Consider the following 27358-nt stretch of genomic DNA (forward strand, 5'->3'; position numbering starts at 1 on the left):
TAAAATGATCATTATTATTCAAACTTTCATCATCTTTGTTCAATAGACTGTTTCTAACTGGTCTCAGCTGCAGCGTTGTTCTCTTTAATTCTCAGAAGTACAGAGGATTTCTCCAAGTACATATGAGATCCAGAGACTAGAGTCACTCCTCGGCTTAGAATCCATTGTGGAGTAGAGAGGATCTCTCCACATATGAGATCCAGAAACTAGAGTCACTCCTTGGCTTAGAATCCATGTGGCTCCCACATGCCCTCTGGATAAAGTCCAGGCTTCTTAATGTGGTCTACAAGCCCCATCCAGATCTACTCCCCACCTGCTTCCATCCATTTATTTCAGCATTTTCTCTCTCTTAGCCAATACCTAATCACTTATTTTTCTGCCCATTTCCAGATTCCCAACATGCCATCTATAGCCTCCCTGATCTTGAACTGGAGGTGTAATTAGCAACCTGGCTCTTACATTTTTACTAGATTTTATTAAAACTAGCTCAAGCCACACATGCTCCTTCTCTGAGGTTTCCCTTTCATATTGAATTGTCTCTAAGTCCTCTGGATTTGTGGGGGTACAAGTGGGATGGGGAGCGCTCCCTGACTTCTGCATACCAGCAGGAAGTTAGCTACCTCATTGTTTCTTGCTGCTACGAGGGTTGCAGTCAAATCACTGGCCCTCCAGAGGTCCTCAACGGCATAAGAAGACTCAGTGCCAAGGTAAGCCAGGTACTTCCATTTCCTCATTCAATCATTGCTCACTGGAGCATAATCCTGCGAGGAAAGACTGAGTCTGGAGGATCTTCCAGCATCAGCCACCCACAATACAGACTAGCCCTTTCTTCAAGGCAATTTTGTTTTGGATCCATACTGAGTTTTTCAAAACTTTTGTTCTTGTTAAGGCCAGCTGGTCTACCCCTAACAGGTCTTCTTAACTTTAAATCTTGCAGAACAGGATTTGGGGTGTCATACATTCATCTAACAGATATTTATCGAGTGTCTACTAAGGGCCAGACATTGGCGTCAGGTGTTGGGGATACAGCAACTAACAAGGCCTTTGCTCTCATGAAGCTTACATTCTACTAAGGGGAGACAGGACAAATATACAAGTAAACTGATGAATAATAGTTTCAGAAAGTGTTAAATTTTATAAAGAATGATGATGGAGACTGACAGGGAAGTGAAATCAGGATAGGGTGACATTTGAGCTGAGATCTGAATGACATGGAGACAGCTGTGGGAAGATCTGGAATAAAAACGTTCTAGGCAAGGGAAAAGCAAGCATAAAGGCTCAGACTGGGAAGGAGCATCTGATGAACAGCAAGGACTGTGTGGCTGGAGCACAGTGAGTGAGGGGCAGCAGATGGAGTGGAGAGTTGCCAGATTTCACAAATAAAGACACAGGATACCCATTTTAAAAAATAAATGCTGCCTCAGCCTCCCACGCTGGGATTACAGGCATGAGCCACCTATACCCAGCCAACAAAGAATTTTTTTTCATATAAATTTAGTGTAGCTTAGAGCGTACAATATTTATAACGTCTACAGTAGTGTATAGCCATGTCTTAGGCCTTCACATTCACTCACCACTCACTCACTGACTCACCCGGAGCAACTCCTATTCCTGTAAGCTCCATTCATGGTAAGTGCCCTACACAGGTGTACTTTTTTTTTCTTTTATACTGTTTTGTTTTGAGACAAAATCCCACCCTGTTGCCTAGGCTGGAGTGCAGTGGCATGATCTCGGCTCACTGTAACTTCTACCTCCTGGTCTCAGGTGATCCTCCCCCCTTAGCCTTCTGAGTAGTTGGGACTGCAGACATATGCTACCACACTCCACTATTTTTTTTTTTTTTTTCCGTATTTTTTGTAGTGATGAGGTTTTGCCATGTGGCCCAGGCTGGTCTTGAACTCCTGGGCTCAAGTGCTCTGCCCACCTAGGCCTTCCAAAGTGCTAGGATTACAGGCATGAGCCATCAGTATACTGTATTTTAAGTGTCTTTCTTATGTTTTGATACACAAATACCACTGTGCTACAGCTGCTTACAGTATTCAGTACAATAACATTCTGTACAGGTTGGTAGCACAGGAGCAATAGGTTGTACCATAGAGCCTAGGTGTGTAGTAGACTATACCATCTAGGTTTGTGTAAGTTCACTCTGTGATGTTTGCACAGTGACGAAGTCACCTAGTGATGCATTTCTCAGAACATATCCCTGTCATTAAGCAATGCATGACTGTACCTATAAAAGAAAACCAGTTAAAATGACAGCTGGTTTCTCAACAGCAATAGTAGAAGCCAGAGGTTAGTGGCATGATACTTTCAAAATTCACCTAGAATCTTTTTTATAGACTACAATTATCATGGAAAAGGACAAAATCAAGACAATTTTGGTCAAACAAAAAATAAAAGTATTAACCTCCAACAAACCCATACCTAGGAAGGAAAATAACACCAAGAGGAAAGTCTGAGGTATAAGAGGGAGTTGTAAGCAAAAAAAAAAAAAAAAAAAAAAAAAGAGAAAAAAGTAAGTATGAAGGAAATCTAAACAAACATTGATTATGCAAAATAATGTCTAATTCGGAGAGTAAACAAATAGAGTAGATCTAAAATATTGAATGAAAATACCATTTAAGATGGGAAGCTGGTTATCAGTATTCCAGTGTTTTAAGGGTACAGCTATTGATTACCTTGAGGCTTTACATATACATGGTGAAAGAGTAAGGGACAGCCACTTAATTGGTACAAATAGAGTGCATACTTCAAACACTGTAGAGGAGATAATGGCATTTCAAAGTTATTGGTCAATGCCAGGTCGGGTGCAGTGGCTCATGCCTGTAATCCCAGCACTTTGGGAGGCCAAGGCGAGCGGATCACTTGAGGCCAGGAGTTCAAGACCAGCATGGCCAACATGGCAAAACCCCGTCTCTACTAAAAATACAAAAATTAGCCAGGCGTGGTGGCACAGCTACTTAGGAAGCTGAGGCACGAGAATCTCTTGAACCCAGGAGGCGGAGGTTGCAGTCAGCTGAGATCACGCCACTGCACTCCAGGCTGGGCGACAGAGCAAGGCTCTGTCTCCAAAAATAAAAAATAAAAAATAAAAATAAAAAAAAAAGAGAGAGAGAAAGAAAAGGATGGAGAGAATGTTAAAGGCAAGAAGAGCCAGATCATGTAAAGTCTTTTATGCCAAGAAAAAGGAGTTTGGATTTTAACTGAAATAGGAGGCCACTGGAAGATTATTCAAAAGGACTGTTGAATCTGACTTACATATTTAAAAATTACTCCAGCTGCTAGATGAAGAGTAGATCCTGGAGGGACATGAGTGGAGGCATGGATATGAGGGTGACAGCAGTGTAAAATGTAAGAAGAGCCCATATTCAAGGTAGATTTGGGGGATAGGTCTTTCTGAGAGGACTTGCTGAGAATAGATGTGCGCAGTGACGGAAACAATGCAATCAAGATTGACTCCTGGGTTTGGGGCTAAATCAACAGGGTGTACGGTGTTACCATTAACTGATCCGGAAGAAGAGAAATTGGGTTGGATAACAAGTATGGGGTGGACATATTAAATTTGAAATGTTAACTAGATAACCAAGTACAGTAGGCAGTCATAGGTAACAATCTGGAGTTCAGAGCTGAGAACAGAATTGAGATATTAATAATGGAGTTATCAGAGCATAGATTATAAATTGTTGTAAGTAAGATCAGTTACAGAGTGAATATTGATAAAAGGCTATCCAGATTTTTTCTCTTTCCTCTCCAAATGTAGTCTCCATTCTTCTCTCCTTTTTTTTTTTTTGGCCCTGGGAGGCTACAGGGACTCAAGGACTTCATCATCAAAGTCCTGTGCCGGCTAGCTTCCAGGTGTATTGAGTCAATGGAGAATCTGGCAGATTGGAGGAAGGAGAAGGTCATGATCATCTGGCAATTAAAGGTTAGTGGAAGTCCTTTGTCATGATGAAGGGCATCAAAAATATTTGTGTAGCCTGGGATGGTTGGTTGATAACTGTGGCTGGAAGGAACTATAGTCCAAGGCTTATTATGACTTAAAGGGATTTGGGGAGAACAGAAGGACAATTGTCAATGTTCAGTGCCAATAGTGCATCTTTAGAGGGATTTTATAGCACTAATCCAGTAGTGCTCCAATTTCCAGATCCCATGTGTCCTGTACTACACAAGGGCAGGGCGTGTATCTGCCTATATTTTAATCTCCTACTGTACACAGACTGGTAGAATTCTTGTAAATATACACATGCTTGCATATGCTAAGCAGTCTTCAACATGCGTCTCACAGGTTTGGTGAATACGTGTGCTCACAAATTAATTCTTGGAATGTTTTTCACCCTCTGGTTATAATCTCAAATTTGACTTATTTTTTTAAAATTTTACCTGCTTTGATTTTAAAAAGTCCATTTAATTCAGGTGTCACTCCCTCTGATAATTCTTCCCAGAACCACCCATAGTTAAGGGCTCTCAGGCTTTGTAGCTTGATATTCTTTAACCCAGATCTTCATTTGTAAAAGTAAGAACAAACCAAAAAAAAAAGAAAAAACGAAAAAAAAAATCACCCACAACTAGACAAAGGCGTTCATGTGTAAAATATATCTCTCATTCCTATCCTGTTCTTTCCGTTTTTTTTTTTTTTTTTTTTTTTGAGACGGAGTCTTGCTCTGTTGCCCAGGCTGGAGTGCAGTGGCCTGATCTTGGCTCACCACAACCTCCGCCTCCCGGGTTCAAGCGATTCTCCTGCCTCAGCCTCCCGAGTAGCTGGGACTTCAGGTGTGTGCCACCATGCCCAGCTAATTTTTGTATTTTTAGTAGACACGGGGGTTTCACTATGTTGGCCAGGCTGGTCTCGAACTCCTGACCTTGTGATCCACTCGCCCTGGCCTCCCAAAGTGCTGGGATTACAGGTGTGAGCCACCGCGCCCAGCCTATCCTGTTCTTGAACTTCCTCCCCTTCATCACTGAATTTGTGAAATTTTAATGAATTACCTGAATTCACCAAATTACCAAATGAATTGCAAATAAAGTGAAAAATATATAATAAAATTGAGAACGTTTAAAAAATGTAGTATTTATTACTGTACTTTGAGTTTTGAAGAATTTAAAACCACAGTTCACACCATATCCTGAAATAAATTCTAGAGGACTTAAAGAATTAAATATATATCTTTATTTTTATTTATTTATTTTTCCTTTTTTTTTTTTTTTTTGAGATGGAGTCTCGTTCTGTCGCCCAGGCTAGAGTGCAGTGGCGCGATCTCGGCTCATTGCCAGCTCCGCCTTCCGGGTTCACGCCATTCTCCTGCCTCAGCCTCCCGAGTAGCTGGGACTACAGGCGCCTGCCACCATGCCCGGCTAATTTTTTGTGTTTTCAGTAGAGACGGGGTTTCACCGTGTTAGCCAGGATGGTCTCCATCTCCTGACCTCGTGATCCGCCCGCCTTGGCCTCCCAAAGTGCTGGGATCACAGGCGTGAGCCACTGCACCCGGCCAAATATATATTTTTAAAAACACAAATAAGTAGAAGAAAACAGAATGGAATATTCCATTTCTAGAGATTGAAGAATTTCCAGAGCTTAGAAGACTATTCAAAATCAGCCTGGCCAACATGGTGAAACCCCATCTCTAGTAAAAATACAAAAATTAGCCAGGCATGGTGGTGGGTGCCTGTAATCCCAGCTATTTGGGAGGCTGAGGCAAGAGAATTGCTTGTACCTGGGAGACAGAGGTTGCAGTGAGCTGAGAACACACCACTGCACTCTGGGCGAAAAAGCGAGGTTCCATCTCAAAAAAAAAAAAAAAAAAAAAAAAATCAGAAAGGAATGATGAACATTTTTTATGTTAATACCTAAAAAATGGAATATATGTACTTCAAAAGGTTGATGTCTATATTACATAAAGAACTCATGCAGAACAACTTTTGAACGCCGCATAAGTTAGAGGGCAAAGGATGTGATAAAAATTCACAAAAGAGAAAATGCAACTGGTGACCAACATATGCAATAATGTACAATCTCACTATTAGTTCAGATTAAAGCAAAAAGGTTCTGCTTTTCACCCATTAAAGAAAAAAAAATGTGAAGATACTGCCAAGTGATTGTAAAGAAGTATTAAAATTGGTGTTCTTGGGTGCTCCTGGAAGCAGTATAAATTGCTGTAATTATTTTGGAAAGTTGCTTGGTAATATGAATTGTGAATATCCATTTAAGAATAGTCATGCCCTTTAACCCAGCAATTTTATTTCTCAGAATTTATATCAGGCTAATAATCCTAAATATAAGAGGGAAAGATTCAACACAGTATTTTATTTATTTTTAAAATTTTTGTAGAGACATGCCCAGGCTGGTCTCAAACTCCTGAGCTCAAGCGATGCTCCCACCTTGGCCTCCCAAAGTGCTGGCATTACAAGCATGAGCCACTGTGCCCAACCTCAACGTAGTATTTTAAAATTTAGTACAACAGTACACAGTACAGCAATAGGAATGGTCAAATATAGCGTATCTACTCAGTGTGGATCTGAGTGTAACTGTTGGAAAAAAAAAAAAAAAAAAAAAAGGAAAGGAAGTACTCCAAAATCCTTTTCCTACTTTTCCACATTTCATTTACTGTTTGACTTAGGATCTGTCAAGTGGAGACTGCTTCTCCTTCCTGGGTGAAGTTATTGTTGCTGTGAAAATGACATCTAGACAAGCCATGGAGAGGCATAGGCTGGTTGGAGTTTCCCTTGCCCTTAAAGCTGCACTGCCTCAACCTCTTCCTGAAGCAGTCAGGATTGGGGCAGCAGCTGGAGGATGGGGGTGGGCAAAAAGGAGTCTCTCTCAGCCTCAGTGAGCACCGTGGCCTGGCCACCCACTCTGTTATTGTTTCACATAGGGAAGGTTTAAGGGTCCCCGGACACCCATTCAGAATATTCTTTCATCATATTTGGGATGCTAGTTAATGGATTATTTGTAATAATATGCAAGCATAATTTCTAAACAAAAGCAGAATTTCAATAAAAAGCTTTAAAGGATACATGTTCTTATTGCAGAAATGTTGTTCTCCCTTGTTAGGGACACAGACCCCTTGACATGGAAAACACAGCTTGCTCCCCTGAGAAGGAAAGCAAACATGATAGGTGGGTGTGAGTGCACGTATGTAATGGGCCTGGAGGGGAGTGGTTCTCAGGCTCCAACAAGACGACTTTCCCAAGGGTCTCCTGTATTTTTTTTGTACTCTAAAGTACACTCACACATACACACAGACACACACGAAGGACACTACTGATACTACTTAAGAACACTGACACTGTAATGGTGGTTTGCAAGATGTGCTTACCGTGCAGGAAGTGGTAGGGGTAAGAGCAAGGCTCTGTAGTAAGGCAGATCAGGGTCTGAATCTGGATAGTACTTATGTGATCTTGGGTAGGAAGCTCTTCTCACGTGTAATAATGAGATGAGATAATGCATGAAAAGCCACTAGCACGCTCTCTCTGGCCACATAGAAAGCAGCTGGGAAATAGTAGCTGTGTCAGTAGTTATTCTAAATAAGGCTCCAAATGTAGCTAACTGTAGTTGCATGTGAATGGGAGGGACCTGGGGTGTCCAGCACTAGAAGCTACTCTAGGAAATTTGACTCCTTACTCCTTCCCCACTCCTCCTACCTGCTATACTCTGTTGTATATATTTACTCAGAGGAAGAAACTCTATGGAGAGAGAGGTGAAAAGGGAGAATCACATGGCTTTTGGTTGCTGACTCAGCTCAGGGACTGAGCTTCTTCCTACTAAGAAGGTAAAGGGCATTTGCCCTAGTTTTGTGCAGAATTCAGCAGCTCCAGAACAATGATGCATGAGATGTTAGAGCTCAGAAGACAGCATCCTTGGGCTCATAGAGTTCTCAGGGTGAAGCCATACTAGAGAACTTCATCCCCAGGAGATGTGCAGTGGGTGTGGACTTTCTCTGGAGCACATGGGACACTCCCTGGAGACCCCAAGAAACACTCAGCGGTATTCTGCAGGGACTGCTGCCCTTCGTAAAGGCAGGGGCACTGAAGCAATGAAGTTTGGGTTTAACTGCTAAAGCAAACTCATCATACCCATAGGCTGAAGAGACCTGAGAACATTTATATCTTGTCAAGAATGAAAAAGCCAGTAGATTTCAGTTGGTGCTAGAAAGATGGTAAATTACAGGCATTAAGAAATGGGCAGGGAGCAAAAATGGGGCTTAAGTTGCCAGCAAAACTTGGTAGCTATTGGCAACTCCCAGCCTCCTGAAAAAGTAAAGGCTTTTGAGGTTTATCCTAACTTTGGCAATAGGCTTCCAGCTTTTGTTTAAAAATCATTTTATTATGAAATATATAATGCAAAAGATATATAAAAAGGCTTCTAGTTTTTAATTAACATATTGAATTTATAGGGATCAAAGAGCTAAACCATCTATCGTGGAGATTAAGAAATGAAGGCTCAGAGAAATTTACCCAAGGTTACACAGTTAATGGTCATATTTTTTATTTTTTAAGAGTCAATCTTGCTGTTTCCTATTCCAGATCCTTTTATATTGCTGCTGAAAATTGTTATTTTAAAAATCTCATTAAATTCAATTTAGTAAGTTTTCTTCTAGCATATACTGAGTCATATAATGACTCTAGATTTCATCCTTCTTAAAATTCCAGGTAATTTCTAATTATAAAATAAGGTATAAAGCATGCTTCAATGAATACTTAAGAAAAAGAAAAGAGGCAGCCAGTAAGTTGTTGCAAAATCCATTTATTTTATTGGGAAAATGATAGTATCTTATGTTCACAAAGTTCACAAACAATTTTGTATGTAAAATGTATAACCCATATTTTGGTTTCATTTATAACAATGTTAAATGTCTTAAAGCTTTCTAACATTTAATGAGTAATTTTAACAGAGACTGACTTTTCTACTGAAAATGTTAAAAAGGAAAATAATACATTTATTAAATAAGTCACTTAACTTTTCTATATGGAATTATAAATAGAATGTTTATTTTGTTAAAGCATCAAAGTTCAGGCAAAGAGCAATACATTTTAAAATTGTATTAAAACTTGTTTCCATAAGAGTGCTCCTTCCTGGCTGGCAGACCTTTGAGTTCACCTGAAGTCTGGCAGCCATGGTACCTTGCTCAGGAGGCAAAAGTACTTCCAAGAGGCCCTGATTTTCAATCTACTTCTCTCAGTTTCCCTCTATCACTTTCAGATAACTCTTGAGATTCAGGCTGCTATCACCTAAGTAAACTACCCATTAATTGGGTCTATATTTCTGAGAGAGAGAAAGGTCTTTAACTTATGATCAAAGTCAATGGCTCTGAACTGAGGTTCCTTGTATTTTCTGGTCATCTTGGCACCCAAGTATGTTATGAGTTCACAACTCTCCATAAACTGCTCCATCTTCTTCTTATACTTTTTTCTTGTGTATTCGGAACCTTTGGGATTAAATGCTGTAGAAAATTTCACAGAACTGTGAATAATTTCTGCTAGTTAGTGAGTCATTAAATGAAAGAGACAGAGACCTGGATGTGTGGTTGAGTTAGTTACACAGTTATGGTTGAGAAGATATCCAAATCCCAAATAAAATCTGGAGATTATTCTGTTTTAGGTCATAATTGCCTCTATTCACCCTTCTTTATGGCATGGATTATTGACAGCTGACTGTATTACTTAGTCCCTACTTTGAAAATAGAATTTTAACTTTGACATTTTATTTAAAATATTTGCCCTGTATTGTATTTGCTACTAACACTCTCTCTCTCTTTCTCTCTCACCAAGCAGGCAACACAGTTTAACAATCCTATTCATCACTTATACTACCATTAATGTTAAATTTGTTCTGAGTAGTAAATCATTAAAAAAGACATACCTTTGAGATGAAGTGCTACATATAGCAGTGCAGATCTCCTTATACTTAAAAAGGGGAACTTGGGCTTTAAGCATCCCGCTGCATTCATTGCTTTAATTAGAGAAGTTGCAATACCCTGCAGGGAGGGAACAATTCAAATTCTGTGTATACTTGAGTTTGGTTTCTTTTCTTAGTGCCAATAGATAAACAGGCAAATATTATTTCTTTGCCTCAAATAGCCCCCTGGAGTGGGGATGGGGCTTATAAATATGGTTAGATGACCAGTTAGCCAACAGGAAAGAAATACAAAATACATTTGATTAGGAAAAATGAAAATTACAAACTGACTTAGTGTCAGCTAAGTGATGGATAGGAGTATGGGCTTCATTACACAAGTCTCTCTATTTTTATATGTTTGACATTTTTTGTAACAAAAAGTTAAGAGAAGAAAGAAGGGGACCCTAGGCTTTGCGATATCTTGGCCCGTATCTGCTTTCATTCTCAGAAATGGCCAGACTGCCTCCCACTCTGAGGACCCTTGGCTACCTGACAAGGAATTCCAGAGACCACAGTAGTCAGTGCTGGCAAGATTCCAGAGCCCGGAAGAAGGTAGGAGGCCCTCCTGATAAAAATTGGCCTTCATGAGAATACTCCCCTATGGGTGGGCCTCATCTGGCATTTTGATGTTAAACCAGACTGAAGGCTAACCTTATAGGCAAGTTGAAAAAATCAGAGTGGTTAAGAATTGCTGACAAAGGTTTGAAATTGTGCCCTAAGCATTTATTTTGTAGACTTTTTTAAAAAAAGCTTTAAAAATAGTAAAAATAAAATAAAATAGTAAAGATAGCGGTTGGCTGCTGCTAAGTTTTGCTATTCTTAAAAAGTTATACTTGGATAAATAAAGTATAACTTAAATAGAATAAATAAATAACAGTAAATAAAACTGACTTTATATGGATGTGGGGCAAAATATGGGCTTTTTGGTTTGGTTGTGTCACTGTAACTCTTTTGAGTAGTCAGTGAATGATCCTCTCATGGACTGAATCTGCACATTTCAAATTATGAAAAGTTTCACAGACATTGAAATTCAAAAGTAAGAACCAAACTACATATCTAATTCAAATGGAAACAATTTTGTGGCGCTCTACTTTCTCTTCACTTTAGTGCAGATATTTGGGAATTAGCTATGGAAGCAGGGGATTTTCACACATTTTATTTTAACCACTACATATAAACAAAATAGGCTGAGAGAATTTGCAGCTTAAAATCAGAAAACTCTGCCTTGAATTTTATTGTTCCCCAAATGAAAATTAGTGTTAAAAAGAAGAAGTCATTGTATTCTTCTAACATATATAACAGAAAATTAAGTAAAAGAACCTGTTCCAGATATCCAGGCAAAGGAAGACTAGTAAGAAGTATCGGTTCCCTTAATGGGGGAAGCTTGTGTGGAAGCTTCTGTTCCCAGTATTTCAGTGGCGACCTAAGAACACAAAGTTCATTAGATGGATGCTCACAGTTATACTCAATGTGTATAGATAGGAATAGACAAGAGACTATTAGAAGATAAAGTTCACTACTTTTTCTGCACTGGAGAAAATGATACAAGTGGGAATGCTGGGGCTCCTGGAAGTGCACAGCCACTCATGTCAACTGGGTACCCAGCCCTACTCACCTCGACTCAGTTTTCTCATTTTTCACAGCAATTATTTAAAACTTTCTTTATTTTCCTTAAACTTCTGACTCTCCCAAATGCCCCCTCACCCCCAGGCAGATGCCATGCTGTACTCAGAGAAGCCATCGGGATGGGACTTCCTCAGCCCATCACAAGCAGAGCTACACACTTGTTCTCTTCCCATGGTGGAGGTGCCTCCCATCTGAGACCAGGTCCCTTGGTCCCACCGCTCCCTCTCTCCAGGCATCTTACTACAGCACCTGCTTGCTCCCTGCCCTGGCATCTTTGCCACTTCCTTCTTTATTGGGTCCTTCCCGTGCATATGCATTTAAACATCTTCATAATTCCCCATTTAAAAAAAAAAAGAAAAACCATTTTTACTCCTTAAATCCTATATGCCTTCCAGAAACGAACATTTCTTCTCTTTTTATAATTAAAAGTTCTTCAAACAGTGTCTTCACTAGAGATTGCAAGCTACCACACAAATTTTATCTGCAGATGGGATTTGATCCACATGTATTTTATTTTTAAATTTGAATCAGATGTGGATGTTTAGGAATGTGAACAATTTAAACAGCAAGAATAGTTTCCAGCTTCTTCCAGCAGTAGATGGGCAGCTCTGGTCCCTTCAGCCGGCCATGTGCAGTCCAGTTTGCACCAGGCCCCCTGACTCCTGTGTCTTCACACCCAGCCTGCTTGCCTCAGGTCCCTCGCCTCCTGGCTGCTGCAGGCACTGTGTTTGTTTGTAGCCTCTGGACTACAGGCAAGAGCTCAGTTTCCTCAGCTCTGCTCCTTGGAGCTCTGTAGTCACGTCCTCTCACGTCACTTGACAAAACCATTCTTGGCAAGATTACTAATGACCTGTTACACCCTAAATCTCAAACGCTTTTCAGCCCTTGTCTTGCTTGACCTCTGAGAAGCATTTAAACCTGTTGCCATGCCATCCCTCCCCTCCGCCTCCCTCAACCCTCCTCATCCTGGCTCTCCTTTCATGTCTCTGTGGTTCTTCTTTCTCAGTTTCCCTTGTAAGCTCTTCTGACATTCATGCGTTGGTGTTTCTCAGGGTGTGGTCCCAAGCCCGCTCGCTGCCTTCCCCACATAACTATGGATGAGCTCAAACATGCTATCATATTTCAGACAAGATTACTCTGGCAGCCTCATCACTGGTAGTCCAATCCATGGTCTACACTTTAGTAGTGGTCTGACTCCAACCCATGGTCTGCACTTTAGTAGTGGTCTGACCCCAGAGCAAATTTGATTCCAACACGGACCTCACTTACAATCAGTCAATGTGCTCAGATTGCCCTCAGGATCACTATGAGGACACAAACAGTGTACACAGCATGAGTCCATGAAACCGCAAACGCTTCATGGTGGTCTTACTTGACCTTCCACACTCTGGCCCTGCCCTCCACCTCCAGCCTCGCCTTCACTCCGTCCCCTCTCCACATCACATCCAGCTATGCTGAAGTTCTTACAGTTCAGGAATACCCTAGGCCAGGTTTGTTGTAGGTCCCTCTGCTTGGAACATGTCCCCCTTTTCCTTCATCTAGCCAATTCCCACTCCTTATCCTTACCTTACACCCACACACAATTCAGTTAGACCTTTGGGCTACACTTTCTCAGAAGTCCAGGCTTTTCCCCACCCTAAAGTCCACCACATTCTGTTGTTATCAGGCACTCAAAGTCCATCTTACCCTGGCAGCTTTGGGATGGCAGGGACCAGTGCTTGTTCACACACACACACACACACACACACACACACACACACACTCTCACACTCCTCTCCCCCGTTCCCAGCATGTTGCATGCAACACAGATTTTCAGTAAATATTTGTGATTTAATGGTCTCACCTCAAAAATTTCTGGAGTTTTTCTTTGTTCTCACAAATATATATACGATTACGATATTCTAAAGCATAGTTAATGCTACCAGGTACTAGAGCTTCATATCTGGAAGACCAAAAAACAAAACAAAACCTCTATTGTATAATTAATATGCAGTTCTGTGTAAATAAAAAGTCAAAAGTATTTTATTTTTCTACCTATGTAGCTCAAGGAAGAAATAGAATATTTTTCCAATTAAACAACAGCGACCTTTTGACCAATATGTTAAGATTATTACATGAACCACTTCTTTGGCATAGCAATATCATTCTATACTTCCGTGAAGGCCAGGACTTGCCTTTGGTTTCCATCCTTATACGTCACTGGACAGTAGCCCTGGAGCTCCGCACACTTAGGGAATCGACTCTTCAGCTCTGACAGTGTCAGTCTTTTGGGGATCATGTCAGCAGATGGGAGTGGATGAGGTGCTAAGGGAGGCACGTACAATTCTGGGTTCTCCAAGAATTTCTATTAAAAAATAATTCCAGTAGCAACATGATTTAAACCAGAGATGCTATGCCAATCAGAAGGCCACTGAGGCTCTCCTGCACCCTCCCCATTTTCAGTAGCAGCGTTCTGCTGCTCCTCAAACTGTAAATAACCTCTCCTCTGAAAGGAAGTTCCTTACAGGAATACTCCCAAGTGATCACATCCAAGATTTATCCTCATCTCAGTCACTCATTCATTCATTCCTACAAAAAATACTTGTTGCGCTCCTACTACACTACAGTCACTGGAGAGAGCAGGCCCCTGCCAGCCCGTATTCCTGTCCTGCTGTGTAATTAACCGGTTGGGTGCCTTTGGCAGGTGAGTTAACTTCTCCAGCTTCAGGTATTGCTCTGTAAAATGGAGGGGGTGGGCCAGATACATGGCCTTTAATGTCACTTCCAGTTTTAAAAATTCTATGATTACCATTTAAGTAAGCAGGAAGAAATAAATATCTCATAATAAAGGGAACAACAATTCTAATTCTGCAAGGAAATAAAATGTTCAGAGGCATCTGTTTTTTCTTGTTGTTGTTGTTTTCAACTACCAATCTTTTAAAATCATCAAATTGTGGACATTATAATATGAGACGAAATCTATTTTCTGTTCCATTAAGCAGAAATATAAGGCATATAAAGAGTTCCAGTGATAGAAAAAAAATTAAAGCACAGGAGACATACGTCAGCTCTTGCTTCATTTCTACTGACTCTGATTCCCTTCAGCACTCCTGGGTGCTGAATCCCCTGGATCCTCAATGGGCTGAGTCCTTGATGTTCAGCATCTCTTCCATTGATGGGGCTCACTGTTGGCTCTCCTTAGCCGTTAGGCTGGCCTAGGCCAACAGCCCATCATTGACCCTGGACTCCTGCAATGTTTCAAATTATATCCTGGGATGCAGTTTTGGAACTCACCGCTGAGTTGCTTCACTGGTCCCAGAGTCACAAGTTCCAGTAATGGGGCTCCTGATCCCAAGTTTCTGGGTGCCTATCCCTTCCTATTGATTAATTCCAAGATAAGACATTTTCTTTCTTTAGTAAATATTTGGAGTTAGGAACAAACTTACATTCAGTTTTTCCTGAGAACTCATTTTATAGTAGTGCCCCCTGAATTCTGCTGCAAATTCCAAGGAGTCAGTTGCAGAGCAATCAAATAATTCCTGGGATTCTGCCAGGCTGACAGGGCAGAACTGTCCAAATTCTCCCAGGCGAGAAAGCAGCTCTTGAGGTGTGATACATAACTTGTCAATGCAGGCAGCTTTTCCTATTATTAACATATTAACTATTATCATGTATATATTTTTCATAGAGAACACAATGATTTTAGAAATTAAAATAATTTTAATTACACAGCACTATACATACACATTATAAAATTCCAAACAATAGAGTAAAAAGTAAAAGTTACTATTCACATCTCCATTGTTTCAATCCAATACTTAACCTGAGAGGTAATCATCACTGTTGGATTTGTATATTTTTCAGTCTTTTTTCTACACCTTCACATACATACTTTTTTGCATATAGTATGCTTATGCCACTATACTATAAACATTAGTCTGCAACTTGGTTTTATCAGTCAGTTATGGTCTTTGACCTCTTTTCATATAAGCTTATATAATTTACCTATTTTTTTTTTTTTTGAGATGGAGTCTTGCTCTGTCACCCAGGCTGGAGTGCAGTGGCGTAGCTCGATCTCAGTTCACTGCAACCTCCGCCTCCCAGGTTCAAGTGATTCTTGTGCCTCAGCCTCCCAAGTAGCTAGGATTACAGATGTGTACCATCACAGACGGCTAATTTTTTGTACTTTTAGTAGAGACAGGGTTTTGCCATGCTGGCCAGGTTGGTCTCGAATTCCTGGCCTCAGGTGATCCACCCACCTCGGCCTCCCAAAGTGTTGGGATTACAGGCATGAGCCTTCCGTGCCTGGCCAATTTACCTAATTCTTTTTAATCGATGCATAGTATTCCACTGTATAAACATACATGTAGTTTACTCAACCATTTATCTATTGGTGAATGTTTTGGCCGTTTTAGTTCTTAGCTATTATAGACTATATATATGATACACACACACACACACACACACACACACACACAATTTATACGTGTGTATACCCGCACATTTATAAACTTGCTACATTTAAAAAAAAACCTATGGGCTAGATTTCAGGAAGTGCAAATAGTTTGTTGACATGATGTTACTCAAACAAAGTTCTCCCTGTGCCCAGATCCCACCCAAGAGAAGGAAAACAAACATTTATCCAAAAGTGATTGGCTTTATTCTAAAGAGTAGATTTTAAAAAGAAAGTGCCCAAGTTCCTTTAATGAACAAGATTAAGAGTTTTCTCTCTATGCTAACCCAGAACAAAAACGTAAGTACACACATAAAAGGGAGAGTTTTCTCTCTAATACTCCACTGGAATGGGGACTTCAAAGCAATATAAGATGTTATAGAAAATAAAATTACTTTTTAAATAAATTTTAGTTATAATGAGTGGACTTATTATACCCAGTACCTTTTGTTAGTTGTCCTTTTACCAAGGCAAAGTTTTACCTTTTTAAAAGATTATGCCTAGGAAGGTCCTAAATTAACCATAAAATTATGAAGCAAAAATCATAGTTTGTTTTTTGTTTGTTAGGATAGAAATGATCTCATCTGCAATGTACTATTACAGCACTGTAATCCCTTATCTAAGACCCTTGGGGCCAGATATGTTGGATAATTCAGAATATTTTAGATTTTGGAAACACATCACACTCAGCCAGGTGTGGTGGCTCACGCCTGTAATCGCAGCACTTTGGGAGGCTGAGGTGGGTAGATCGCTTGAGTCCAGGAGTTTAAGACCAGTTTGGGCAACATGGCAAGACCCTGTCTCTACAAAAAATACAAAAATTAGCCCTCTGTGGTGGCACATGCCTGTAGTCCCTGCTACTTGAGAGGCTGAAGTGGGAGGAACACTTGAGCTTGGGAGGTGGAGGCTGCAGTAAGCCACTGCACTCCAGCCTGGGCAACAGAGTGAGACTCTCAAACAAACAAACAAAAAGAAAGAAAAGAAATATATCACACCCTCACAGTGTCTGGGGAAGCACCCTGTAATCGATAAGATGAAATTTCTGCAACCAAATAGGTTGACCCTTCCCCACTTACTGGGTTTCATAAAAAGACTGTAAATAGCCATATGTCAGCTCATGTCAAGTTTTGCCCTCAAATGATTTATAACTAAACTTGATATTTTTAGAGGTTTTTGGATTTTGGAATCACAGGCCAGAGGTGTCACGTCACGTGATTGCCTCACTGATCTGCCTGCCTGTACTGGGGAGGAGGGTGTGGGGGTCCAGGAGATGATGTCCCCTGATACCAACTACCATTTCCACTCTTCAAAAGGCCACATGGAATCCTGAAAAGGAGATGGTTGGGAAACCGTGCCCAAAGAGGTTTCCATTATGCAATCTCTCCACAATCCTGCTTTTAAACAGGGAGTAGGAGAGGGGGAAAGGAACATACACAACATGAAGGGATCTTTATTAACTGGCATTCCTTTAAGCAATCACAGCCCTCCTTCAATAAGGCAGGCATTTAAAACCATTACTTATTGGCTCTCATCCTCTATTCATCTCTTGAAGGCAAAGAATCATCAGTGTGGCATCAGCACTACTCCTAACAAGGTCTTTAGGACATAAACTGATAAAGTGACAGTATTTTCCAAATGGTAACATCTAAGACTCATCAGAGTCAACAGAGGTCAATTAGAATCCCCAACTCAACTTCTGAGTCCCAGAAGAAAGGCTACCAGCCATGAATGAATCCTGACCATATCATTAGGTTCTGGTCTTCTCTGAAGAGCTGAGAGCCAGCTGGGTGGGATCTCCTGAATGTCTTTGTGCCTGTTTCACAGAGTTAACAGACGGCTTTCTAGGAGAGCATTATTGGCCTTAAAACAAATGACTTTGAACTTTACCATGCCTTACCACATAAAATTATTGTCACTTAACATTCCCAATTGCCCGATTAATCTGAACATAAATCTGATTGTGAATTCCTTCACCATATCATCATATCATGTGTATCACTGGAAGCCACAGGGTGGGCTGATCTGACATGACTCCAGTGGTATTCTTGATCCCTGCCTTGTGGTGTTCATGCCTTTGTGTAATCTCCTCCCCCATGTGTGGGCTGGACTGAGTAACTTGCTTCGAATAAACAGAATATGGCAAAAGTGAGGGGATGTCACTTCCAAGATTAGTTTACCATTATGGCCTGAATTACGTTTCCCAAAAAGATATGTTGAAGTACCTCCAGCACCCATGAATATGACCTTATTCGGAAATAGGGTCAGAGAAATACACACAAACAGACAGATATGGAAGGGAGAATGACATGTGAAGACACAAAGACACGCACATGGAGAACGCCATGTGATGACAGAGGCAGAGACTGGAGTGATGTGTCCACAAGCTCAGGAATGCTGAGGATTTCTGGCAACACTGGAAAAACAGAAAGGCATGGAATAGATCCTCCCCTAGAACCTTCAGGCAGAGGATGGCCCTGTCAACACCTTGATTTTGGACTTCTAGCCACCAAAACTGTGACACAATACATTTTTGTTGTTTAAGCCATCCAGTTTGCGGCAGTTTGTTTCAGCAGCCCTAAGTAAAACAATTACAAAAGATGGACACTCTTTCTTGCCCTTTCAGGTTGTTCACTTGATAAAGGAAGCTGCCATGTTGGAGAGGTTCACATGGCAAGGAACTGAGGGTGACCTCTGGCCAATAGCAGCCAGCAAGGAGCTGAGGTCCTCAGTCCAGTAACACTTAAGGAACGGAATCTTACCGACATCACACGAGTGAGCATGGCAGTGGGCTCTTTCCCAGTTGAGCCTTCAGAAAAGACCATAGTCTTGGCTGTCACCTTCACTGTAGCCTTGTAAGAGACTACCCAGTTAAACTGTGTCCAGATTTCTGACCCACAGGAACTGTGTGTGTGTGTGTGTGTGTGTGTGTGTGTATGTGTGTGTATTATTTTCAGTTGCTAAGTTTTGGACTAATTTGTTACGCAACAATAGATAACAAATACACTATTCTATCTGTTGCTTATGACACAGATGAAAAGGCTAAGAAGTTCCAATATTGATTTTCTACAAAGAATATTACACTACTATGATACTATAGTGGTACTATAATATGTAGTACTATAGTACAATAATATATAGTATTATTAAGGTATATAGTATTATAATACAAAGTATTATTATATTATACTACGTGGTGCTATAGTATTCTAATACTATCTATTTCTTGGTTGCTCTTTAGCTCAGATGTGCTGAACCTCACCAATCCTGACAGGTTTAGTGACAGGGTAATTTAGAATCGTGTAACTTCAAGTCTCAAAAGACACCCAAATGTCTCTTTTTCTAATTATTGGGATATTCTGGATGACATCTGGCAATGTCTAGGTACCCTCTTCTGGAACGTGGCAGGAGGAATCTCTTTAATTCTCTAAGCCCCAGCCTTGTACCATCTCACTGATCAGGGTAAACCTTGGCCTCCTGGTAGGAGAGGATCATTTGAACAGTAAACAAAGGAAACACAGCATGAAAAAAACCAAAACTAAATTCAAACAATCAGGTACAGGCTAGATTATCAGGCGGACGCTGAAGCAGAAGAGAACAGGACAGACTTCACTGAGATGAAACTATGTGTGGCAGAGGCAGGCACCGGAATCATGTAGTGGATCCTCAGTTCCCTCTCTAGGGCTGACATACCCACCCTGCAGCTGCTGGGCACCTGGCGCTGATTGCTCACAGCTGGACTGGAAATTGCCCTTCTGTCACAGCTTACGCAAGTTATAGTCCCTCCCGGGGTGGCCTGTGGTCAATGACAGGCTGATGCGAGGGTGGAGAGGATACAAAGCCTGGACCCTCCCCCAACTTTGGGGACATTTTGAAGGTCCCTCCCAGCACCAGTGTTTCCCCAGGATCTACTGAGGGCTTCTGTTCCCACCACACTGCAGGTTAGTTTCTCCCTCTGCCCAATTTGACCATCCTGACTTGTCCACGGGTGTATCTCCTGATTAGAGTTGCTGGATAAAATAAAGGACACTGCAGGGTGCAGTGGCTCACGCCTATAAACTCAGTACTTCGGGAGGCTGATGTGAGAGGATCGCTTGTAGCCAGGAGTTTGAGACCAGCCTGGGAAACAAAGTAAGACTGCCCCCTCCAATCTCTATAAAAACATTTAAAAAATTAGCTGGGCATGGTGGCATGCATCTGTAGTCTTAGCTACTGGAGAGGCTGAGGCAGGAGGATCCTTTGAGACTAGGAGTTCAAAGCTACAGTGAGCTATGATTGTACCACTGCACCCCAGCCCGGGAAACAGAGCAAGCCCCTGTCTCAAAAAATAAAAAATAAAATTAAAGAATACCTGTTTAAGTTTGAATTTCAGATAAGCAATGAATATTAATAGTTTTTAGTATAAGTATACCCTATGCAATTATTTGGGATATACTTATACTAAAGAATTATTGTTTATCTGAAATTTAAATTTAACTGGGTGTCAGTCAGGCATGATGGCTCACACCTGCAATCCTAGCACTTTGGGAGGCAGAGGAGGGTGGATCACCCGAGGTCGGGAGTTTGAGCCCAGACTGGTCAACATGGTGAAACCCTGTCTCTACTAAAATACAAAAAATTAGCTGGGCATGGTGGCGCACACCTGTAGTCCTAGCTACTCGGGAGGCTGAGGCACAAGAATCGCTTGAACCCGGGAAGGGGAGGTTGCAGTGAGCGGAGATCACACCACTGCACTCCAGCCTGGGTGACAGAGTGAGACTCCTTCAAGAAAAAAGAACTGGGTGTCCTGTATTTTTAGTTGCTAAATCTGGCAACTCTACGCCTGAAAGTACTTTCTGATAAAACTTCTGCACATGACTTTTCATCTTGAGTCTGTTTCTAGGGAACCCAGTCTAAGACAAGGAGGCTGAAATAGAGTAACAGAAAGATGAATGAGGCACAGCTTTCGCTTTCAAAGTCTGCTGTGGAGTGTTTCCCAGTGCGATCCCATCCAGAGCTTATTGAGATATTTCTAAAAATTCAATTCTCCCTTCCCTTGCACTTTTATCTTCATGCCTTATGATCTTTAGGTGAAAACAGATTCCCAATTTGTAAACAAACAGGAACCAGAAATACTGGTTATGCCCACATGGTGAAGCAAATCAAGATACAGTGATGCAGTTATTATTGGAATCCTCACTGCATTTTTCTTTGTATAGGGCTCTCTTAGTCACATTGCTCCCATAAACCTCATCATATCTTCTCTGTAGTTTCTGAAGTTAAACACAATCATTAAACAGATGTCTGTGAGACCCCTACAGATCACATGTTTGTAGTCATCACTCTTTTTAGAGATATCAGATGTAGATAACTTTCCTTGTATTTTGTGTATTTTCAGAGAACAGTCAATAAACTATTTAACAAGAATATATAATCAAACATGTGCTTCTGTGAATTCCTAATATAGATTAAAAGACATTTTAATGAACAAGCTTAGTTTTTTTATGGACTCAACATTTATATCATACTATAATGGGTGTAAATAGTAAAAATAATTTTAATTCTAGATTCCTAAATAAAATTTTGCCAGGTGTCACTCTGCAATCATGGACCCGTATAACTACTGCACACATTCTGAAAAATAGCTTCTTACTATTCCAAACACTATATACCCTTTTAGTGAGAGATCATGCATTATTTTTATGTCCTAGATTCACATAGGCATTCAATAAATGATAGCTTGGGTAGCAGCAGTCATTTATTAGAACAAACATGCCCACATGTCATAATCTATTTTGGCTGCTATAACCAAATGCTACAGACTGGGTAATTAATAAACAACGGAGATTTATTGCTCACAGTTTTGGAGCCTGGGAAGTCCAGAATCAAGGTACCAGCAAATCTGGTATCTGGCGAGGCACTGTTCCTCATAGATAGTGCTCTCTTGCTGTATTCTCATGTGGTAGAAGGGACAAGCAGGCTCCCTCAAGCCTCTTCTATAAGGGCACTAATCCCATTCATGAGGGCAAGCCCTCATGATCTAACTACTTCCTAAAGCCCCCACCTCTTAATACTATTACACTGGGGATTCGGTTTCAGCATATGAATTTTGGGTGATACAAATTTCAGACCATAACATCACAATAATTGGATAATACTATTATATATAGTATTGGATAATAAGTATTGAAATACTTATTAAGTCACGCCTGACTCATGTTCAAATGGAATGAATTACAGTAACATGAGTCAGGCATGTTTACACTTGAAATTAATATTTTATTCTACCTTAAAAAGTGCTATCTTACCTGCTTTTATTCTTTCCAGGTATGTCTGCATGTATTTATTCACCATTTGAACATTCTTAATGACTTCATTCCATACCCACCATTTGCTGTGAAATCCATCAATCACATACCAGTTCTGATGCTGTTCTTGATAATATTGCCTAATCTCACCAATATTTTTGCGATACTTTACATTATTGACAGCTATAATTTGTGCACTATTGTGCAATGGATAAGGCAATCTAATAGGGAAACAGAGAAGGAATGGAAAAAGCTGTTAAAAACATATCTTTTCCCCCTGTATCATTAAAGTTTATTCCTTTTTTGTTGTCTTCATCATGCATGTTACCTTTGTTCATTTTCTTTTTCTAGGAGCAATCTTTTGAAAATCTCCTTGGAAGGCACACTCAATTCAAAGATGACCATGGGAATGATTGACCTAGCTTCCAAGAGATTCATTTGATGTTTAGTTACAGGATATCCATCGATGACAACACTAACAAGGAAAAACATGAAAATAAAAATTCCACATTTCTTTTTCTCTCGTACTTCCTTTCTGTCTTCCAGAACCAGTCTGTCTCTTTAGGAGTAGCTCATGATTTTCCTTATGTAACTCAATTTATTTTCTTCACACTTTGCCCTCTTCATCTCTACATCTTTAATCTCAGTCAGGCCAAGAGCCATGAGGTGGGCAGGACACATCCAAACACAGTTCAGAAGGTGGGCGTAGGAGAGAGCTCTGAATTTCTACACTCAGCATGCTGGAGATAGATTTTGGCAGAATTTGAGAGATAACTCCCACAGTACCTTGAATATTGTGTTCAATTGGTGCTGTTAATCTAAACATGAAAGAGTATAGCTTTAGAGGCAGATAACTTTAGATTTAAAAGCTGGTTTGAACTTTCTGAGAGGAAATGATGTTTAACTCTTAGAGTTGTTTTAAAGATTGGAGATCAGGTATATAAAGCAACTAGAGTAGGACCTGGTACATATTAGATGCTCAAGAAGTAGTATTTTAGTAAGAGACTAAGCCAATATGGAAAAAAAAAGTGTGCTCTAAGCTTGCTTTTTGTAGTAAATGCTCTGTGAGGAGGCTGGGAGTGCAGCTGGGGGAGAGTTGGTGAGAGTGGCCCTATAATATTTGAGTGGGAATCATTCCATCAGGACCTATGATGCATGCCTCTGAGCAGAAATGACAAGGAAAATTTAAACTAGTTCAATAGGTTGAGATAATGAGATTGTCACTATCAAACTGAGAGGGGGAAAAAAAGGCTGGTTATAGCTTCCAGGAAGAGTGGCCCCCAAGCTCAGGAAACTCCCTGTGAGGTGGGAGCAAGCTGGGCATGCTGGCTGGTGGTCATCAGGAAGTTTGGTTTGACCTAAGCCACAGGACCCCTGCCTCAGTGCTTTCCAGCTGTTAAAGCAAACTAAATACGGCCATACGTCTATATTTGAGTTCTTGTGGATGAACTGTAACCTAGCTTAATAGTCAGACAAGACTGAAAACCTAACTTAGGAGTATGTGCCTGTAACAATAACTGAGTCCTGGCCAATCCCAGCGGCCATACTTCAACCACTCATAGACTGCTAAGTGTTTAAACTGTGTTCAAATAAGGCAAACACCAACCTGTAACCAGTCCAGCTGTTTCTGTATCTCACTGCCAATTTCTGCACATCATTTCCCTTTTTTGTCTATAAATCTTCTTCCACCATGTGGCTTCGCTGGAGTCTCCATGAATCTGCTGTGATTCTGGGGGCTGCCTGATTTGTGAATTGTTCATTGCTTAAACTCCTTTGAATTTAATTCAGCTGAAGTTTTTATTTTATAACAGCTGAGTCTCTAGGCACTGGCCTACAATTCTACAGCAGAGGGGATTGTTGGCTAGGCTGGCCTCATAGAGAATGTATGAGGGTGCAATTGTTGTTTTTTAATCAAGAGTAGCTCAACTTCTTTGTCCTGTGAAGAGTCACTTGAGTGACCCTCAGGATTAGGGAAATTCAGAGTGAATGAGCAGTCATTGTCCTGGTATTAAGGTGGAATGAAATCTTTTTGACTCAACCATGATTGCCTCACTGAGGTCCTTCTTATGCAAAGCTGAACACCAGGGAGGAGGTAATTCAATCTGGGTAAGTCCCGGGCCTTTTCTGGGGATAAAGTCTGACACCCCAGAAGCTGCTCCCCAGTAAATGAACTCGAGAACTGTTCAAGGACTTAATTATGGGTCACAGACAAGGAAAGTCAAAGAGGCTTCTAATAGAAAACCTTGAGTAAATCAGGGGGGTTCTAGGTCAGTGACCTGTGCTCAAGACCAGGGCTTCAGGTTTCATGGGGAGGGCTTTTACTACTGGGTATGGCCCGTGGCTGTGCTGGAGGAGCAAAGGTGAGAAGTGTAAACGGAAGAGACAGCTCAAATGCATAGCTTTCTTGTCCAAATGTGGTGTTAAGGGAGAGGCACTGCTACCCATGCAGAGAGCTGGGCCAGACATAGACCATCTCCACTGGACCAGCACCTGGGGGATGGGGGAGGGCCACTTCTCCATAACTTCATGGGGCAGTGAGAAGAACTCCTGGAGTGTAGAAGTCACATCAGCCTCCTTTGTTTAAGTCTGAAGGCTTTTGGACAACTCAGGGGTTGCTGGAGAGAGTGAAGGGGCCTGCCTGCTAATCTGGCATGTGAATTTTCAAGCCAAGTTTTTGCTTCACAGAAAATTCAAATATGTAACCATATAGGTGCCCAGAGTTTGAGAGAAGTAGATCACACCCTTAAGCCCTATGTAAGTGTTTTAAATCATGAGCGAGCAGTTTCTTGAAAGATTTAACTCTCTCTGTCCCATCCTCTCACCCCATTCACTTACCCTGCAGTATTGCACACACTTTCCATCAGAGAAAGTTCTAAGGCTTGAATAGCCAGTTCATCAGGTGCTGTCATTCCTTTATGAAGATGCCAATTTAACATAAGTGCCAGCTCTGTTTCCGGGTGATTGTTTAGTACATAACGCAAAGCTCCTCCTATTGATAAATGCTTTAACCCATATTCACTTGTAATTTTTTTGGCAACTGAAAAACATAAAACTTTTAAATTAAATGATTTAGATTCAGGGGGGACATGTGCAGTTTTGTTACATGGGTATATTGCGTGATGCTCAGGTTTGGGCTTCTAATGATCCTGTCCCCCAAGTAGCAAACATAGTGATGGCAGTGGCTGCTGCCATCACACTGGCTGCAGCTGCCCAAACCATGCTGCAGACCCAGGCCTCCTGCTCTATGGAGCAGGCAGCAGCCTCATCCTCCTGGGTGTGGCTACAGTCACTTAAACTGCGGCTATGGGTCTGAGCCTCCCTGTGCTCTTGGAGGCAGCCAGGAGCAGGTAAGACCTGCCCTCTTGGGTGTAGCTGCAGCCACCTGACCCACGGCTGCAGCTCTGGGCCTCCTGCTCCATGGAGCAGGCAGGAGCCGCGGACAAGCAGGAACCCTGCCCCTTGTGAGTTGGTGGGGTGGGAGGGAGCTCCCTGGGTGCAGCTTGGGGGGTTCTCCCAGGTGCAGGACCCAGGCATCTCTGCATCTCTGCAGCCTGCATCCACAGGGGCCTGGGAACCTCCCCAACCCCTGCAGGCTCAGGGGTGTCTGCTCCCACTGCCTGCCCTCTCTCTGCTCCTGGCCCTACTCCCATCTCTGAGCAGGGGTTGGGGCCAAGCCCCAGGGGCCATAAATGGCAGTGGGTGGCAGATTGATTCCTGGGCAGAAGGGGGTGGGTCCCCAGTAAGGCCCCAGCTTCAGGCCAGGGAGGGCCTGAAGGCTGGGGGCTGGGATGCCGGTCTGTGGACAGGAGTGGGGACTCGTGGTGCCTCTTCTGGGCCTACCCAGGGCCACCCATGGACCAATCAGCAGGCACTTCCTCCCCTCTGAGGTCCATAAAAGCCCTGGGCTCAGCCAGAGCGGGGGAGAGGACAACCAGAGGATGAAGAGGGCAGAGAGATAACAGGATGACCAGCTGCAGAAAGGAGTACCCTCTCTGTTGATAGCTGGAGAGGACAGGACAACCAACTGCAGAGAGGAGTATCCTCTCTGCTGATAGCTGGAGATGACAGAACAACCAGTTGCAGAGAGGAACTACCCTCTCTGCTGAGAGCTGCAGAGATGACCTGCCAGCAGATAGGAGCCACCCTCTCCAGGGCCTCCTCTCTGCTGAGAGCAGCAGACATCAGGACAACCAGTAGCAGAGAGGAGCTACCCTCTCCAGGGCCTCTTCTCTGCTGAGAACTGAACACTGGACAGATGACCTGCCTAAGTAGAGGAGCCACCCACTGTGGGTCTCCTCTGAGCTGCTACAACACTCAATTCATGTTTGTCTTGTTCACTCTTTACCTGTCTGCCTACCTCATTCTTCCTGGATGCAGGACAAGAATTTGGGCAAAAGTGCTGCAGCCACAGAGGTTTCAAGCCAGAAAAGATCCAACCCAAAGATACCAGAACAGTAGTACCCAATAGATAGTAAAAAACAAAACTCTAAATTTATTTCATTTCACAAATTTATCAGTTCACCTTAGTTTTAGACTCTGGCTAATGATATCAACAGCAAGCTAATTTTCACATTTCTCAATGAAATTTCAAAAATTAAAATTGCCCTATTTTATGGAACTAATAACTGTCAAAGGTCAGTCATTAACAGTACTTCAGGTATGTGGCTGATAGATCTGGTTAATGAGCCAAATCTGCTTGTTTTTTTTTTTTTTTCCTTAACAAACCAATTTTAAGGGTTTTCTTTTTTCTGCATGAGGTGGCAAAAATTTTGAGAGCTTTCAAGTCATCTTTTATGTACTCTTACTATCTGGTAGTATGCCCCAAATAACAATATAATATTCCTGTTTCACTGAATTGTATCATTCCCTTTTCTGTCCATTTATGGACTCCATGATGCAACCAGCATAGCATACCCTATACAGTTAGATCTCAGTTAATCCTCTAGGAAATAATTTTTAAAATGTATAATGGCACACTTGACATTTTAATAGTGACTTACAGCCTATGAGGAATTTTTCTTCTGTGACTTTATTTGATATTTTTAACTATTTCATCAGGTGGGTGGAATGGATATTGAAATTCCAGTTTTATAGATGAGGGAACTGATTTGTCCAAGGTTACAT

At 41.5% G+C, this 27358-nt stretch overlaps 1 protein-coding gene across 2 annotated transcripts in view; it reads right to left on the minus strand.

The window, feature by feature from the left end:
• Positions 1-8720: 8720 nt before the first annotated feature.
• Positions 8721-27358, minus strand: part of AK9 (adenylate kinase 9) — a 199178-nt gene continuing 180540 nt past the window's right edge. Inside the window, exons 33-41 of one of the 2 annotated variants that reach the window (XM_055392090.2) lie at positions 25070-25271; positions 22563-22709; positions 22235-22455; positions 14944-15140; positions 13693-13862; positions 13362-13460; positions 11213-11315; positions 9857-9971; positions 8721-9437 (exon numbers count right to left, since the gene is read on the minus strand). In XM_055392090.2, coding sequence (XP_055248065.1) covers positions 9235-9437; positions 9857-9971; positions 11213-11315; positions 13362-13460; positions 13693-13862; positions 14944-15140; positions 22235-22455; positions 22563-22709; positions 25070-25271 — 1457 coding nt within the window. In that variant the 3' untranslated portion in view covers positions 8721-9234. The remainder of the gene's footprint in view (positions 9438-9856; positions 9972-11212; positions 11316-13361; positions 13461-13692; positions 13863-14943; positions 15141-22234; positions 22456-22562; positions 22710-25069; positions 25272-27358) is intronic. The other variant, XM_055392089.2, reaches the window with a different exon arrangement.

This window comes from Gorilla gorilla, chromosome 5 (assembly GCF_029281585.2).
Source record: "Gorilla gorilla gorilla isolate KB3781 chromosome 5, NHGRI_mGorGor1-v2.1_pri, whole genome shotgun sequence".
In the NCBI taxonomy this organism is placed as follows: domain Eukaryota; kingdom Metazoa; phylum Chordata; class Mammalia; order Primates; family Hominidae; genus Gorilla; species Gorilla gorilla.